The sequence below is a fragment of the Eleginops maclovinus genome, chromosome 18 (genome assembly GCF_036324505.1).
Source record: "Eleginops maclovinus isolate JMC-PN-2008 ecotype Puerto Natales chromosome 18, JC_Emac_rtc_rv5, whole genome shotgun sequence".
In the NCBI taxonomy this organism is placed as follows: domain Eukaryota; kingdom Metazoa; phylum Chordata; class Actinopteri; order Perciformes; family Eleginopidae; genus Eleginops; species Eleginops maclovinus.
The window spans coordinates 26,262,070-26,278,745 of NC_086366.1; the positions used below are offsets into that span (position 1 = coordinate 26,262,070).

Sequence of the window (16,676 nt, forward strand, 5' to 3'; positions counted from 1 at the left end):
ATAAATACAAATTGTGATATTGAAAGATCATGTGAGTGTGTTTGTCTTTTTGTGACGCAGCTAAGTGAGGTATTGGGTCTTGTAGGGCAGTGGTTCCCAAATGGTGTGCCGTGAGACGAAATCCCGGTGTGCCGTGGGATTTTTAAACAATTAGCCCTTGTGCATTTAACTGTAGAAAAGGTTATGAACAATTTTTTATTTACTTTATCGGTACTTTGTCCTACACACTTATTTCACAATATAGAAACAATAGGCCTTAGCTTTGGCAAGAGTAAATAAAAACATTTTTTCACAGAGTGATAACAATGATACTATGTGTTATAGAGGGTATTTTGCCCAGACTTTGATTATAGGTGTGCCTTGAGATTTTGGTTTTAGTCTTTGGTGTGCCTTGGCCAACAAAAAGTTGGAAAACCACTGTTGTAGGCAGTCCATTGTCTGGTCCAGGAAGGGCTGCAAAATTAGAAGGTGTAAAAGTATAAGGCTATGTCTATTTGTATTGCCTAACAATGCATGCAGTGCCTGTGTTCCAGTTTAACTGGATTCCGGTTTAACTGGTTGAGTTTGTTTACCTTTTCCACCAGATGTTGTGGTTGCCAGGTTCGTAATTTTCACGTAACTTGTGTGTCTGAAGTGTGACCACACAATGTAGAAAACCTCGGCGAAAAAACATTAACATCACCAGTTCATGTAAAATGCACATGTCGAGATCACCTACAGACAACAACAGAAAATATGCTGGCCAAAAAATAAAAATAAACAATATTCATACTCTAGCGACAGGATTCGAACCCGTACATTTGGGTAATATCAACCATGAATGTTACTCATTACGCCACCGACCGGCTCAAACAATGCCCTGCTTGAACCATCTAAGGCCCCGTGCCCACGACAACGGTAACGACAGATAAACGTAGAACATTTCGACAGATGTGCCTATCGTGCACACGGCGACGGCGTTTTTAGGAGTTGAAAACGGAGAAAACGCAAACGCCCCTCAAAGTGGAGATCTTGAAAACGTTCCAGTCTCTCGTCGCCGTAGGAACAGTTCAAAACGCAGAAGTGCGTTTTTTGCACAGGTTTTTTTTTTGCACAGGCATCTGGAAGTGACGTTCTAGCGCCAAATTTCAGCCTGCCCTTTGATAAACATGGATGAACGTGTAGCAGTAGCCGCGTTGAATGGTATGCATGCAGGCCAACAAATGGCGAGACTCTTTACCGAGAGTCATTTAGACCATAGGAGACGATACCAACGGATATTGGACATTATTGACGCACCGGAGGAGGAGACACGACGAAGTGAGAGACGAGTGTGGACGAGGCCAGGGAGAAGCTCCGAGTGGTGGGAGAACTTCGTTAATGATGTGGTGGACGAGCAAGCGTGGTACGAAAATTTCCGCATGACCAAAGACTCCCTTTATGCCCTGACTGACCTACTTCGTCCTCACATCGAGGGTCAATCGACTAATATGCGACAGCCAGTGCTGCCTCTGAAGAAGGTGGCATGTACACTGTACTATCTTAGCGATGAGGGGCGCCTCCGCAAAACAGCAAATTCATTTGGTCTGGGGAGATCTACGGTGTCGAGGATCGTACGAGACACGTGCCGTGCAATTACGGTTCATCTCGGACCCAAATATATACACCAAACACCCGGAACAGGACAGGTGCCCCTTACATTGCCATGATGTTTGGGGCTAACACTAGCGTCAAACACATAGTTTTACCTGAAGTAAGTGTCTCCTCCTCGAAAGAGTTTCTCCGCCCGGCTCCGAAGATGAGCTGTCCTCCTGCACCGATTCTTCTGCTTCTGCTAGTTCTACACCGCCCAGCTCTGCTGCCCCATCATTTACGTCTGCCGTTTCGAGGCCATGCTCTACTGTTGTGGAGGCAGGGGTGGTACCCCAAATTTCATCACATAGCTCGAAAAACAAAGACACCACCCTCCCGTGCCCACTACGGCTCTGGGTGTCCACAGCATGCCTATATTTTATGCGCACGGCTTTAATTTTGGTTCAAGGTTCAAGGTTCAAGGCTTTATTTGTCATATGCACAGCAGATACAGCGTATATGTTGGCAATGAAAATCTTATGTCGCGTGCTCCTCCAACAACTCAACATACATGGTGCAAATAACATAAATAAAATAGTGCAAAAAGAGAGAAGAATATTTACAGTAACAACAATAAAGATTTGAGGATGTGAAATATATACATATGTGGAATACATTGAAAGTATTTAAACACTTTACACTGTTGAATGAGGAGGTATGGACAGATGCATATATTATGTATAACAGATGTATATGGCAGATGTGTATAATATATAGATATGTGTACTATAAACAGATATGTATGGCAGATGTGTATAATATATATATATATGTATGTGTGTACTATAAAAAGATGTGAGTAGACATTCACACAGCTCAGGAGTTCAGTAGTCTTATAGCCTGTGGTATAAACTACAATGCAACATGACCTTTGCTAACCTGGTCCTTAGCATGAGGGTACTTTGGGTCGTTTAGTGGGTAGTTCTCCATGAACGACTCCCATATTTCAGTATATTTGTTTTGGACACTCTCCCAATCAACATTATCCACTGCCTTCCTGGCTTTGTAGTTTAAAGTTGTGTTTAGCAGCAACTGGACCTCCTCATCTGTCCAAACAAAGTTTGAACTAGGCGTACTGTTATTGCCGCCGCGCTTCGCCATTTTCTTCTAACTGACGCGGAGGAAGTAGCCACAAAACAGGCATTTGGTATTGTTGCTACTGCCACCTACGTCCGGGGCGTGCTTACTTCATCGGCAAACTGCGAGTATTATGAGTTTTATACGTTTTCCCTGTTCCCATGGATAGACAGATATCCACCCCCAAAACGCTCGTGAGAACGCAGATAAACGCAGATAAATTGTGGAGGGGAAAAACGGACATCTGCGTTTTTGCTTCAGAGCGTTGTCGTGGGCACGTAGCCTAAGCGTTGTCAACTCTTGTCAGCTGTTTACAATCACCGTTTGACATGGATGAAATAAACCCCACCATGTTAACTGGTGATAGTCACAATATGACACAGGCAGACGCTGCCGACGCAAGCCTCAAAAACGAACGCAAAAGCCATGTGTTATGGACCAAACACCAGCATGGACATCTGAAAGGATATCGCTTTGTTTTTTTGCCTAAAAAGTGCATATAGTGACCATTACAAAGCACATTTCAAACACTATGAAAATAGCCGCTGTGAGATACGAACCCAGTCATGCTTTCAAAAGGTATTACTCCACTGTCTTACCGCTAATGGCCTGAGGTACTGTTCAGACATTGAAAGAACAGGTGAATATTTATTATTGACTATTTGCTTGTAGCTGTTCCCAACAATTGGGAAAAACAGTAAAAATGACATTGAAATTGATCACTGGATGAAGTCAATTAGCAAATTAGGTGGCAAAGGATATATATACAGTGGGGCAAAAAAGTATTTAGTCAGCCACCAATTGTGCAAGTTCTCCCATTTAAAAAGATGAGAGAGGCCTGTAATTTTTATCATAGGTATACCTCAACTATGAGAGACAGAATGAGAAAAGAAAATCCAGGAAATCACATTGTAGGATTTTTAATGAATTAATTGGTAAATTCCTCGGTAAAATAAGTATTTGGTCACCTACAAACAAGCAAGATTTCTGGCTCTCACAGACCTGTAACTTCTTCTTTAAGAGGCTCCTCTGACCTCCACTCGTTACCTGTATTAATAGCACCTTTTTGAACTTGTTATCAGTATAAAAGACACCTGTCCACAACCTCAAACAGTCATACTCCAAACTCCACTATGGCCGAGACCAAAGAGCTGTCAAAGCAGACCAGAGACAAAAGTGTAGACCTGCACCAGGCTGGGAAAACTGAATCTGCAATAGGTAAGCAGCTTGGTGTGAAGAAATCAACTGTGGGAGCAATTATTAGAAAATGGAAGACATACAAGACCACTGCTAATCTCCCTCGATCTGGGGCTCCACGCAAGATCTCACCCTGTGGGGTCAAAATGGTCACAAGCACGGTGAGCAAAAATGCCAGAACCACACGGGGGGACCTAGTGAATGACCTGCAGAGAGCTGGGACCAAAGTAACTGAGGCTACCATCAGTAACACACTACGCCGCCAGGGACTTAAATCCTGCAGTTCCAGACGTGTCAACCTGCTTAAGCCAGTACATGTCCAGGCCCGTCTGAAGTTTGCTAGAGGGCATTTGGATGATCTAGAAGAGGATTGGGAGAATGTCATATGGTCAGATGAAACCAAAATAGAACTTTTTGGTAAAAACTCAACTCGTCGTGTTTGGAGGAGAAAGAATGCAGAGTTGCTTCCAAAGAACACCATACCTACTGTGAAGCATGGGGGTGGTTTTTCTGCAAAGGGACCAGGACGACTGATCCGTGTAAAGGAAAGAATGAATGGGGCCATGTATCGTGAGATTTTGAGTGAAAACCTCCTTCCATCAGCAAGGGCACTGAAGATGAAGCGTGGCTGGGTCTTTCAGCATGACAATGATCCCAAACACACCGCCAGGGCAACGAAGGAGTGGCTTCGTAAGAAGCATTTCAAGGTCCTGGAGTGGCCTAGCCAGTCTCCAGATCTCAACCCCATAGAAAATCTTTGGAGGGAGTTGAAAGTCCGTGTTGCCCAGCGACAGCCCCAAAACATCACTGCTTTAGAGGAGATCTGCATGGAGGAATGGGCCAAAATACCAGCAACAGTGTGTGAAAACCTTGTGAAGACTTACAGAAAACGTTTGACCTCTGTCATTGCCAACAAAGGGTATATAACAAAGTATTGAGATGAACTTTTGTTATTGACCAAATACTTATTTTCCACAATAATTTGAAATAAATTCATTAAAAATCCTACAATGTGATTTTCTGGATTTATTTTCTCATTCTGTCTCTCATAGTTGAGGTATACCTATGATAAAAAATTACAGGCCTCTCTCATCTTTTTAAATGGGAGAACTTGCACAATTGGTGGCTGAATAAATACTTTTTTGCCCCACTGTATATATATAGCTGTTTAGACGGGCCACTTATAATCGTCAGCATGGATGGAAAAAGTGCTGACATAATGTCAAAGAAGGGCAAGACCATGCATAAAGTATATAGACCAACTCGGCCATAGAGCCAGCACCACGTTTGCCGCACAAATGGCAAACTGGTTCCCCATCCGCAATTACTGACCCATCCCCACCTCAGTCCCCATCCTCACCTCAGTCCCCCTCCTCACCTCAGTCCAGCCCTACATTTCACAAGTACAAGAAATACAAGCAGACGCTCTGGAAACTGGTAATTATGGACTTATTTTGTCGATTGTTGATGAAACTGTTGGCTGGTCCCTTTGATGAGCAGGGGATCAGCCATCTGCGAATGGACATAGCCCAACAGCTCATCAAGGAAACGGGTTGGTTTCTACTTTGTTTTCAGTTGTTATGCAAGTGCTATTTATTCCAGCCAATAACATGGCTATCTGTAATCAGATGATTTGTCGGAGCTATGTCGGGTGTGTGGCGAACATGACACCCATGACCAATGGGTAAGCACTTGAAGTTGATTACTGTAATGTTTTACAACTGTCCTAAAGCATGTATTTTTTTTCTTTTTTTTTTGCCCTTTTCTTCCAGACGTAGAGCACGCTTTGTAAAAGCTGGTATCACAGCCTTTGTGTGGGGGAATCACCTGTGGACAGAAATTACTGTCCTGCATGTATTTGACAGCCAAAAAATAAATAAAGTCCCTTGCCAAACCATGCCTCTATTCATCCAGTGATGAAGTTGTAGCCAATTGTGACAGTTTTTCTCAATTGGGAACAGCTACAAGTAAATAGTCAAACTGGAACACCTGCACGCTGTCCAGGACAAAGGACAAATATGTTTTTGTCACTTTACAGACATCCCTGTTGTTTATAGTTGTCCTCTTCTCCGATGGTATAATGCGACAAATAGTTTGAGGCCCAAATAGGACTGTAATAATAACAATAATTTCTACTACAGGATTTTTACACTGTGGTTTTGCTACTTGAACTAAATATAACAATATAAAATACTCCGCCACCCAGTGGTTGCTTTTGCCTACAAACTTTAGAGGGACTTTTATTTTGAAATGTAGACATGACACCGGAAGCAGAAGTGCAGCACGGAATCTTATCAGAGACGGACCGACCGCGGTGTAGGAAAGCTAGGGTAACATTTACACGGAAGAAAGACTTTTGTTGGGTTTAAAGTCAAACTGACTCTATATTTAGTTTTTTTAAATGATCTTTAAACATGTCCTGCAGACTGCCGGATACACTGGGTTGAGTTTTTAATGTGACTGACTAAAAATGGAGGCAAGGTTTAGCAGCGAAGTGGCGTCCATAGTGGCAGTATCTATCGAGGCGGCCGTGTCTGTTTTCAGGGATGTCTGGGCGAAAGAGGCGCCAAACTCGGAGTGGGAAGAGGCTAAGTCCGGGCGAATCCAGGAGATAGAGAAGTGTCTGGTGCTCCAGATACACCAGGTGTTCACAGAGTACTCCTCGGAGCTGTTTGAAGAGAACGAGGCTCTTCGGGCCAAGGTGGAGAAGCTGGAGGACGTTCTTCAGAAGAAAGCCGGGCAGCTGGAGCAGGAGCTGGAGGCCAGAGTGGGTCAGCTGGGCAAAGAGATGGAGCAGCTGGAGCAGGAGCTGAAGAGCATCAGTGACGTGGGCAGCAAGACACCGGGAGGCCCGACCCTCCTCGTGATGCAGGACGCCTCTCTGATAGGTGAGGGACAGCTGTCAATCAACCCATCAATCACATTAATGGCAACATGAGAGCTCAACTGTCATTAGAAAGAGTCCAAGGTTAAAATACAAACACTGTGTGCAATATGTTGAGGGCCCATTGAGGGATCAAACCAAGTACATTTACTCAAGGCCAGCTTGTTGTTGCTTTTACATTTGACTTCAGAATGTTATGTTAGTTCTACTTGTAATACATGCAATTCATATCTGACAACAAATAAGGAAATGAAAAGAGCCATTGACAGAAAATCAGTGGCTACTATTTTGCTTATAGCTCATTTATTTGTTGTGCAAAAATTAAAAACCAAATGTGAGGATTTGCTGCTTTTCTTATTTGCTATTGAAATATACAAACGTACCTTTTCATTCCAAGACTTTTACTTATAGCAGAGTGGGTTAGCATGGTATCGGTAGGCTAGTTTGACTTTAGTATTGGAATACTTCCTATAGGTGGAGGCACTTTAAAAGGTCTCAAAGTTAACCTTTAAACTAGAACATAAATTGTAGATAATGGTGGATTCATTGTTGAGTCTAAAAAAATGGTGGAAAAAATACATTTCAAACTCCCTGACACAAAGTTAGATTTTATTTTCTGACAGCCCTAACCCTACAGATGTTTAATTTCTGATGATAGTAAATGAAAAAATGAGAAAGCAGTATATTTAAGTAACTGTGCTCTGATAAGCACAACTTGTTTTGTTTGCTGTGCGACATAAATCCTTCATTCAATTTCTGCTTGTTCTAAACACATTTCATGTAACATGGTGTACAATAATAATAATAGTAGTTGATGTGTCATTGTGTCCCTCAGGAGCCCCGGTGGTGTCGGTCTCCACCAGTCCTGCTGTTCCGCTGGTTGCTGTGAAGGAACCTGCCTCCAGTCCTCCTCCGGTTTCAGCAGTGAGCTCCACAGCTGCCCCGGGGCCCGTCTCTGAACCTGGCACGGCCCCGCTGGTGTTTGCTGGTGGAGACTCCCAGGTGCTGTTTGTGGGGGTCGGCCAAGTTGTCCCCGATGTCCCTGCACCACCCACGACTGTCTCTGAATCAACACAGTTCCTCCTCACAGCAGCGGCATCAGCGCCGGCACAAACCCCCCCCTCAGACTCGGCACAGAGAAGGTGGGCTGTTTCTGTTGTTGGATGCATTATTTAACTCTTAGATTCAAAAATACAGAGTTTAAAAATACAATCAGAAGACAAAATGGAGATATGTGAAATAGAACATCTTGATAAAGCGTCTGAATCTTGAGATTAGGGTGCAGTAAACAGAAAGTACGTGTTAGTAACATATCTAGAATTGTTCAAAGAAAGAGTTCATGTATTACCCGCTGACTAACACCCTAAACCATAATTCACTAACAGGCGGACTGCGGTCCGGGTCCGGACCCTGACGCCGACCTATAACGACCCGGACCTATAATCAATACATTAATAAGGGATTTTCAATTTGAACCCGGCGCCGACAGGGGGCGATAGAGACGAGTGAGCAATGCAGGGAGATAAACACAAGAAGAAGAGACAAGTTAGTGTTAGACAGACAGAGAAGGCGGTGAGTGGAGCACCAATGAGCACCTTCACATGTGTATGAGAATGGCCCTGACACCATTTCAGCCCCGATTTAAAATCTTGGGGACAGGCTAGAGCTCAGTTTCCAAAGCTGTTTTATTTATTTTCTCTATTTTATTTTAAATGCAGCCCGAGTGGAACATATATCTACAGTATTAAACTGTATACCTGTATAGTTCAAGGGACAATAAATATTGTTGTTTTTGAATTGTACTTTGTTGGTTTGATGAGACAGTCAGTTGTGGATTACATGCAGACGTTGATACAGCTACTAGGTCACAGCTAATGTATATCGCACTCATTCATAACGACAGTTAGACATTTTGATGTTCCGGACCTTTGCTTGAGGAAATGTTCTCTAACTGGACCTCGTTGAATTTTAGTTGAATACCCCTGCCCTACACTAATCTAACCCTAACTAAATATTACCAAAATATTACCTTTATCAATCTGAACATTGGCTTAAATTTAGGTCGGATATAATAAACACGGATATATTACAAAGGAAAGTAATTGTACAAATTGTATACATTTCAGACTTAATTGTTTAGTCCCCAGACATTTAATGTATTGAAGCAGATAAAGAAGTATTTAAAGCGTTATCGATCTCATTCCATACCTGAGCACAACACACTCATGTTCTAACATTTAAGTCTTTTACACTTTTTTAATATGTAATTTCTATGTATGTGAGGGGAAATAAGTTGCGATAAGGTATCTGATTTGTCTGGAAGCAACAACGTTTTCAAACTCTTAAATATGATGTATTATTATGTTAATAATCTTTAACATTTAAATCAGCAGAGCCCAACTGTCATTTGTTTCTATGGGTGGAGCCCTGCATGAGCATGTTCATTTGTTGTGGCGATCTAATAATGCCGCTCTAATATCAGTCGCGTTTATTCCCCAATGTTGTGGAGATACAGTTTGTCATTTAAGAGGCAAACCAAAGTTTATGATGAAATATTAAAATCAAACTTGTTCATTACAGAAATCTGTGGAAGAGGCACCTTCGGGCAGAACGAGGAGGATCAGGAGAGCAACCTATAAGACTGAAGGAGGTAAGAATAGGGTTCAGAGGGATGCTCTTCTCAGGTTTGGGACCATAACACAAACATTTGGTGTGGGGATAGAGTTTTATTTCAAAGTAGAGGCCTGTTTAAATAAATGTTGCGACTTTTTCCTCTCTATTTTAAGCTTCCACTGACAACAGCGTCGAAGAGAAGAAAACCAAACCTAGTGGAGAGCCGGGGAAAAGGCTTAAAAGGAAAGAGACAGCAAAGCGGTTTTCCTGTGAACATTGTGACGCAGGTTTTAATTGGAAAGGTGAATTAACGAAACACATGAAGCTCCATAAGAAGCCTTTTCCTTGTGAGCAGTGTGGCAGGAGCTTCCTCGAGAAGAAGTCTCTGGAAAATCACCTTTTGCGCCACGAGGCAAGCAAAGCCCCCTTGCCCTTCCCCTGCCCTCAGTGTAAGAGATCGTACCGGAGAGAGGAGTCACTCCAGAATCACCTCAAGCATCACGAGCGGTCCAAACCGCCAAAGCCCTTCGCCTGCAACCAGTGCGGCAAAACTTTCCGAATCCAGCGCTCTCTGGAGAACCACCTGCTGCGCCATGACAAGTGGAAGCAGATGTTGAAGTGTCATCTTTGTGACAAGACCTGCAAGACGTCGGTCCAGCTGAGGTGTCACATGGCCGTGCACTCGGAGGAAAGACCGTTCAGCTGCGCCACCTGCGGGAAGGAGTTCAAGAGCAAAGACACCCTCCGCTTCCACCAGATGGTCCACTCCAACTCAAAAAAATTCAAATGCACAATGTGCGAGGAGACATTCAAATACGCCCACTCCCTGACCGTGCACAAGAGGAAACACACGGGCATCACCCCGTTCACATGCACCGTGTGCAACAGGTCCTACAGAACAGGCACGGCTCTGAAGAGACACGGCGTGGTCCACACCGGGGAGAAACCCTTCACCTGTCACATATGTGGAGCCAGGTTCAGCATGAACAACAACCTGAAGAGGCACCTGCGCATCCACACCGGGGAGAAGCCCTTCACCTGCTCCGAGTGCGGGAAGAGCTTCTCCGACAACAACAAGCTCAAGGCCCACATGCTCATCCACGGCGCCAGGAAGCCATTCATGTGCGACCTGTGCGGGAAGACCTTCCTCTTCAACTGCCGGCTGCTGATCCACCAGAGGTTTGTGCATGCTGACAGGAACGAGGACACGGAGGGCACGCAGAGGTTTTTGCAGAATAGAAAGAGGAACAAGTCATTGGTTAAACCATTCAGCTGCAAGATATGTCTGAGAGGCTTCAGCGCTGCGTGTTCCCTCAAACTCCACGAGAGAGGCCACAGCGAGAACAAGGAGTTCAACTGCGGCATCTGTGGGAAGGCTTTCCACAACAAGTACTCTTTCGGGTATCACCAGAGAAGCCACGCGGGGGAGAAGCCCTTCGTCTGCGATGTGTGCGGGAAGAGGTTTTTCCACGCCGGCAGCCTGAAGCAGCACGAGCGGATTCACACGGGCGAGAAGCCGTACAAATGCGACCAGTGCGGTAAAACCTTCAGAACAGACGGAAACTTCTACAGACACTTGCGGATCCACACGGGCGAGAAGCCGTTTGAATGTTTGTACTGTCACAAGAAGTTCCACCAGTCCAACCAGCTCAAGTCCCACATGCAGGTCCACACCGGGGAGAAGCTGTACTCCTGCCAGCAGTGCGGCCGCGGCTTCTCTGATTCAAGGCAGCTCAAGAAGCACAGCTGTGACGGGTCATAGGGGGGGTGATGTGGAACAATCTGGAAGAACGCTCGACTGAATAACAAATGGCTCCATCTAATGAAGTCATAAATTAACAGCCATTTGTTATCTTAAGGGAGCTGTGATGACCTGTGCATGGCCCAGTGCATGTATGCTCAATTATTGCTTTACAAAATCATCTTTAAAATTAGTTTTTGGAGCTGGAACAATTCCATTAATCAACATACTTGTTTAATGACAGAAAATTAATATATTAGGTAGATGTACAAAAAGAAACACAAGATAGCTTCATAGTAGCAAACGGATGCCTGGTTGTCTATTAGAAACTGAAAGCTTGTGTTTTGTCTGTTGATCCGCTTAAGAGTTCAAACACTTCAGGGTTACTCGCGTTTCATCTCCCTTAATATGCTAAAGATATGGGATTAATCTAAAGTCATTAAAAGAGTTAATGTACTGGCAGCTCACTTTCATTCAGAGATTTGCAGTACAGGTTGGCTGCATCGTTTGTGGCATTATTAGTTTTAAGTAACCTCAGCTAATAAAGAAAGATGCTGCTGTCTCCTGTAAAAAAAAACAGAACAACAACTACAAGTTTTGAGTTTGGATAATATACATTTATTTTTAAACGATAAATGCAGCAAAAACACCAGCTTCAGAGTTTCAAGTGTGTTTTAGGACTTATGAGTTTCTCTTCTCCAGTTAAGTGAATTTTTGAATGGCATTCTGTTTTTGACAGATTTCTTTCATTTCTATTGTATGTTATGTTCATTAATGAAATCAATACATTGAATAATTTTCAACAAAAACAACACATTGTACAATGACGGGCTAATGTAAAATATATGTGTTATGGCAGTGTGTATGTTTCTTTTCGTTTGTCATTGCAATAAAAGAACATTTGCAAGTGAAGCAACTTTTGAGAGTTTTATTTTGAAATGTATTTACCTTTGCTACTTCCATTTCCGGAATCATTGCAGCTCTCCTATCTGCGTTTTTGTTTTTGTCGGCTGCTAACTTTAAATGTGAAAATGTCAGAGAATTTGGTGTTTTATTCCGAAATAAAGTCCATCCTGGAGACAGTTATTAGGACCGCTGTTGATATTGGAAATTCGAAAGATAAAACATCCACGAAAGAGGCTACAATGAGACGTGAGGTGAGTTAACGCTTAATATTACTGGTCGGCTTGCATCACATACACATATTACTGCTGCGGACACCAGACGATAAGGATCAGAAACACTAGCTGGGGGAGATTGGACCGCCGGAATAAAATCAAGCAGAGGGACAGATTTACCAAGAGCAACAAAGATGGCGGACTGTTATCACAAAGCTAGCTAGCTTATCATGTCTGTCGGCGAAAATAAAGTTTATTATCACCTCATAACGTTTAACTCTCAATATAGTTTCGAATAATTAAATACATTTGTGTTATTTCAAGTTAAAAAGCGTATGGTGAACAATACGGTGCTTCACATCTGTCCAGTGACTTGGAGTGGACAGGCAGTACATGAAACCGGTCTTCTCAGTCCTGGATTTATCATTGCCACAGTACTGGATTTAATTTAATGAATTTACTAAAGGCCTGCGCTTAAGTTATTATACTTTACTTATGTAGTGTCTGTGTTTGGCAATTTCACTACATTTTCCATCTTTTTTACTTTTATTTGACATCATTAGTTGCCAGTTACTTTGCACATTCAGGTTATAATTACAGCATATTAACTAAATCAATAAATCGGGATGTAATTACCAAGTAGTTTAGTGAGGGCATTGATTCCAAATGAATCATAATCCCGTGATATGATTTGTGTTTCTTGTTTAATTGGTTATTCTACTTTTATATTACAACGTTCTAAATATTCCAGCACTCAATATCTGTCATTTAAAATAAACCTCTCGGTGATTATTTATTAAGCATTTTCCTCCTCCACATCCAATCCAAACGTCTAAAACAAAATTCCACCTGAGAATATAATTTCTTCTCACCTGCACAGTGGTGCAAAGTACATTTACTTAAGAACAATATTGAAGTATCTGAACTAGACTTTGTTAGTTATAATAACTAACAAACATTTCAGTGGATATTACCAGCGTTTTACTTATTAGTTTACTTACCATTTCTGCCTCATTTGTCTATCTTCCGAAATAAAATTAATATTATGAAAACATAGACATTTATCCAACCATTGCTTTTGTATTTTTTATGTTATCCGGTTAATAATGTTCAGTTGTAGTTTACCAAATGAATAAGTTGAGCTTAAGTCATTGAATAGTCATGTAGTTATGGTGGGGCATCAGTTTAAACCCTTACTCTGCAAAAATAACTCTACGTTGTATATGTTCTAGATTATACTGCAGTTCAACCACAAGCTGATAATACAATGTTTGCATGTGAATGAGCAGTTGGTAGTACCAGCTCATTCCTTTGTCCACCATGAATACATTTAGCATCAGAGGCTTTATCTAACACAGTGTTGACTTCTTTATTTGATTCCTCACAGCCAGATTTTGACAGCGTTGTGGAAATGTTAGCACGGGAAGCAACGAGAAAGATCGAAGCCGTTTTTTCCCAACTGTCCTCAACGCTGCACAACGAGAACCAGACCCTGGAGGCCAGAGTGGGGTGGCTGCAGAGCGAGCTGAAGACCACCACGGAGAACTTTGAGAACGCCAGGATGTGGAGAGAACACGTCCTGAACGGCAGCCCTGTCCTGTTCGAGCAGAGCGGCCTCATCTACACCCTGAAGCCTTCTGGGAAGTTGAAAACTCAGATGGATAAATCGACCAGGGAAGGCACAGAGACTGGACATGATGGTAGGTTTTCATCAAAGGACAAAAATCCACTAGAAAACACTAACTTCTATCATTCATCATAATCAGGATCATTCGTGCAAATCATTTCGGGAGAAATGGAGAATCAACGTTAAAATGGGAAGTAGAAAAACCACGTGGAGGGGAAGTGGGTTTCTTAGAAATGAACACTTTAAATGAACACAACCATAACTTACTTCCTGTCATAAGATTCAGATAATGAGGTTGCTGGCATCAATTTCAATGATAATATATATACTGATATATTTTATGTAAGATAGTTCCGCTGTAATGCAGAAAATGTCCCAGAAATATGGTAGTTCTGGCAAAATTATCCGGTGAAAACCACTTTAATTTCTTTTTTTTCTGATTTCTTTTTTAAATAAACTTATATTTTGCAGATAACATGGTCACAATAATAATCAAAAATAAAATGGCTGTATCAACTAAAGCAAAAAAACTTTCAAAGAAATGCATATTAACACAGGGAATAACAAAAATAGTGTACATGGAATGCTATGTGCGTCTCTGACACTTAGATTTTACAGTAGTATCTACATTTGAAAATGAAAATGTCCCTCGCTAACTCTTGTTTATTAACATTGATCTTTTCCTCTTGTGTAGACACTACAGAGGGTTCTTCCACAACCCACACGGCAGAATCAAAAACCCCTGAGATCCAGAACACACAGGAAGCTGGAGTGAGGGGGAAAGGGAAGCAGTTTGTATGTGGCGTCTGTAACAAGAGCTTCAGCCGGCAGTTCCATCTGATGAAGCACATGAACACTCACAAGGAGCAGAGGCCTTTCTCCTGCGACCAGTGCCCCAGGAAGTTCAGGAATACGGAGACGTTCGAGTACCACCTGCTGCGGCACGAGGAGAGGAAGTATGCAACCCTGAAGTGCCCGCTCTGTGAGAAGACGTTCAAAACTAAAATGCACCTGAAGACTCACCAGCTGGTGCACACGGACACAAGGCCGTTCACCTGCTCCACCTGCGGGAAGGCCTTCAAAACCAAACACAGCCTGCAGGCTCACCAGATCGTACACTCTGTGGAGAAGCCGCACAAATGCTCCGAGTGCGGGGAGGGCTTCAGGTACGCCTTCACGCTGCAGTGCCATAGCAGTATTCACACTGGGGAGCATCCCTTCAAATGCATGGTGTGTGGCAAAGCTTTCATAAAGAGGAGGTCCCTCAGTGCACACCAGCGGGGCCACCGGGGGAAAATGTTCACATGTGAGACGTGTGGAGCGGGATTCACTCTGCAGCACAACCTGAGAAGACACGTCCGTATTCACACCGGAGAGAAACCGTTCAAATGTAAAGTCTGCGGGAAGAGCTTCATTCAGGACAACAGGCTCAAATCACACATGCTTCTTCATGGTGCCTCCAAGTCCTTCATGTGTGACCTGTGTGGGAAGACTTTTCTGTACAACTGCCAGCTACAGAAACACCAGAGAGCGACTCACGATGAAAGGCACGGGCAGGTCGTCAGGAGGCGAACTCGAGAGCGGGGGAACCGCAGAGTAATCTACCGACGGGACAGATCCACGGTGGACGTGACGCCGTTCAGCTGCAAGACCTGCCGCAAGGGCTTCGACTCGGCCGGCTCACTGAGGAGACACGAGCAGATTCACACCGGGCAGATGCAGTACACATGCGACACATGCGGAAAGTCCTTTTTCTACAAAGCTACGTACGACTACCATCAGCGGATCCATACAGGAGAACGACCGTTCGGTTGTGACGTGTGCGGGAAGAGGTTCATCATCCCTCAGGCTCTCAAGTCCCACAAACTGCAGCACTCCGGAGAGAAACCTCACAAATGCGAGCAGTGTGGCAAGGCCTTCAGGATCTACACCAACCTGCTGAGACACATGAGGGTCCACACGGGGGAGAAGCCCTACGAGTGTGAAGTTTGCGGGGTGAGGTTCAGGCAACTGGGACACGTGAAGTTTCACATGCAGGTCCACACCGGAGAGAGGCCGTACTCCTGCAGCAGCTGTGGACTCGGGTTTTCAGATTCACGGCTGCTAAAGAGACACAACTGTTCTGAGAAACTCCAGAAAAGTTTAGGGAACACGCTTTCTACGTCCTAAAAACAGCGCACCTGGTTATAGTAATGTTAATGCAGCAGTCATCTCTCTTACAATGAGAGTTCCTTCAGCCAGTACTGAAATGTATTGGATATTTAAATAAACACATGTTAAAACCTGCATTTATTGCACATCTTGCAGTGTTTTGCTGTCTGAAGAAAATCTTTAAACCATTTTTTAAAAATGTAGTTCACGAGTGTCATCAAAATCGGACCGTGGAGGAAGCTTGAAGTGTGTGCTTGACTAAAGATACAGCCAACATATTCACCTCAAAAATATTCTTTCAATAAAGGTTGTTTAGAAACTATATCATAAGTCTTTATCTGCAAAACAGCAAAGCTCTGTGAAAATAACATAATCAAGACATTCATTTTTTTTAAGGATTAAAACCTGAAAGCTAAAGGGAAAACCTACACACACACACACACACACACTGCACAAATCAAATCAAATCAGCTTTTTCTTTCCTTAATAAATTCAAACAAAATATGTTGGATTTTTAAGACAAAGCATTTTATTTGCAAAACAAAAGCTCATTTGTATTTATTTCAATAATATAGTCACTGTGGACATATGTCAGCATTGAGCATTTAACCTTGAATACAGTACAGCTGATTATACTCACACACTTTTAGAGTAGGC

At 43.0% G+C, this 16,676-nt stretch overlaps 3 protein-coding genes across 3 annotated transcripts; all 3 read left to right on the top strand.

The window, feature by feature from the left end:
* Positions 1-6,130: 6,130 nt before the first annotated feature.
* LOC134880519 (reticulon-4-like) lies at positions 6,131-8,212 on the top strand. Its single transcript, XM_063907475.1, has 3 exons — positions 6,131-6,773; positions 7,605-7,911; positions 8,155-8,212. The coding sequence occupies exons 1-3, from the start codon at positions 6,356-6,358 to the stop codon at positions 8,210-8,212; spliced, it is 783 nt and encodes a 260-aa protein (XP_063763545.1). The 5' UTR covers positions 6,131-6,355.
* A 905-nt stretch (positions 8,213-9,117) lies between these two features.
* On the top strand, positions 9,118-12,035 carry LOC134880230 (zinc finger protein 501-like). The gene is made up of 2 exons (XM_063907015.1): positions 9,118-9,419; positions 9,556-12,035. The coding sequence occupies exon 2, from the start codon at positions 9,702-9,704 to the stop codon at positions 11,142-11,144; it is 1,443 nt and encodes a 480-aa protein (XP_063763085.1). The 5' UTR covers positions 9,118-9,419; positions 9,556-9,701; the 3' UTR covers positions 11,145-12,035.
* Positions 12,036-12,092: 57 nt separating this feature from the next.
* LOC134880228 (gastrula zinc finger protein XlCGF26.1-like) lies at positions 12,093-16,277 on the top strand. Its single transcript, XM_063907012.1, has 3 exons — positions 12,093-12,280; positions 13,629-13,941; positions 14,563-16,277. The coding sequence occupies exons 1-3, from the start codon at positions 12,155-12,157 to the stop codon at positions 16,035-16,037; spliced, it is 1,914 nt and encodes a 637-aa protein (XP_063763082.1). The 5' UTR covers positions 12,093-12,154; the 3' UTR covers positions 16,038-16,277.
* The last annotated feature ends 399 nt before the right edge of the window (positions 16,278-16,676 follow it).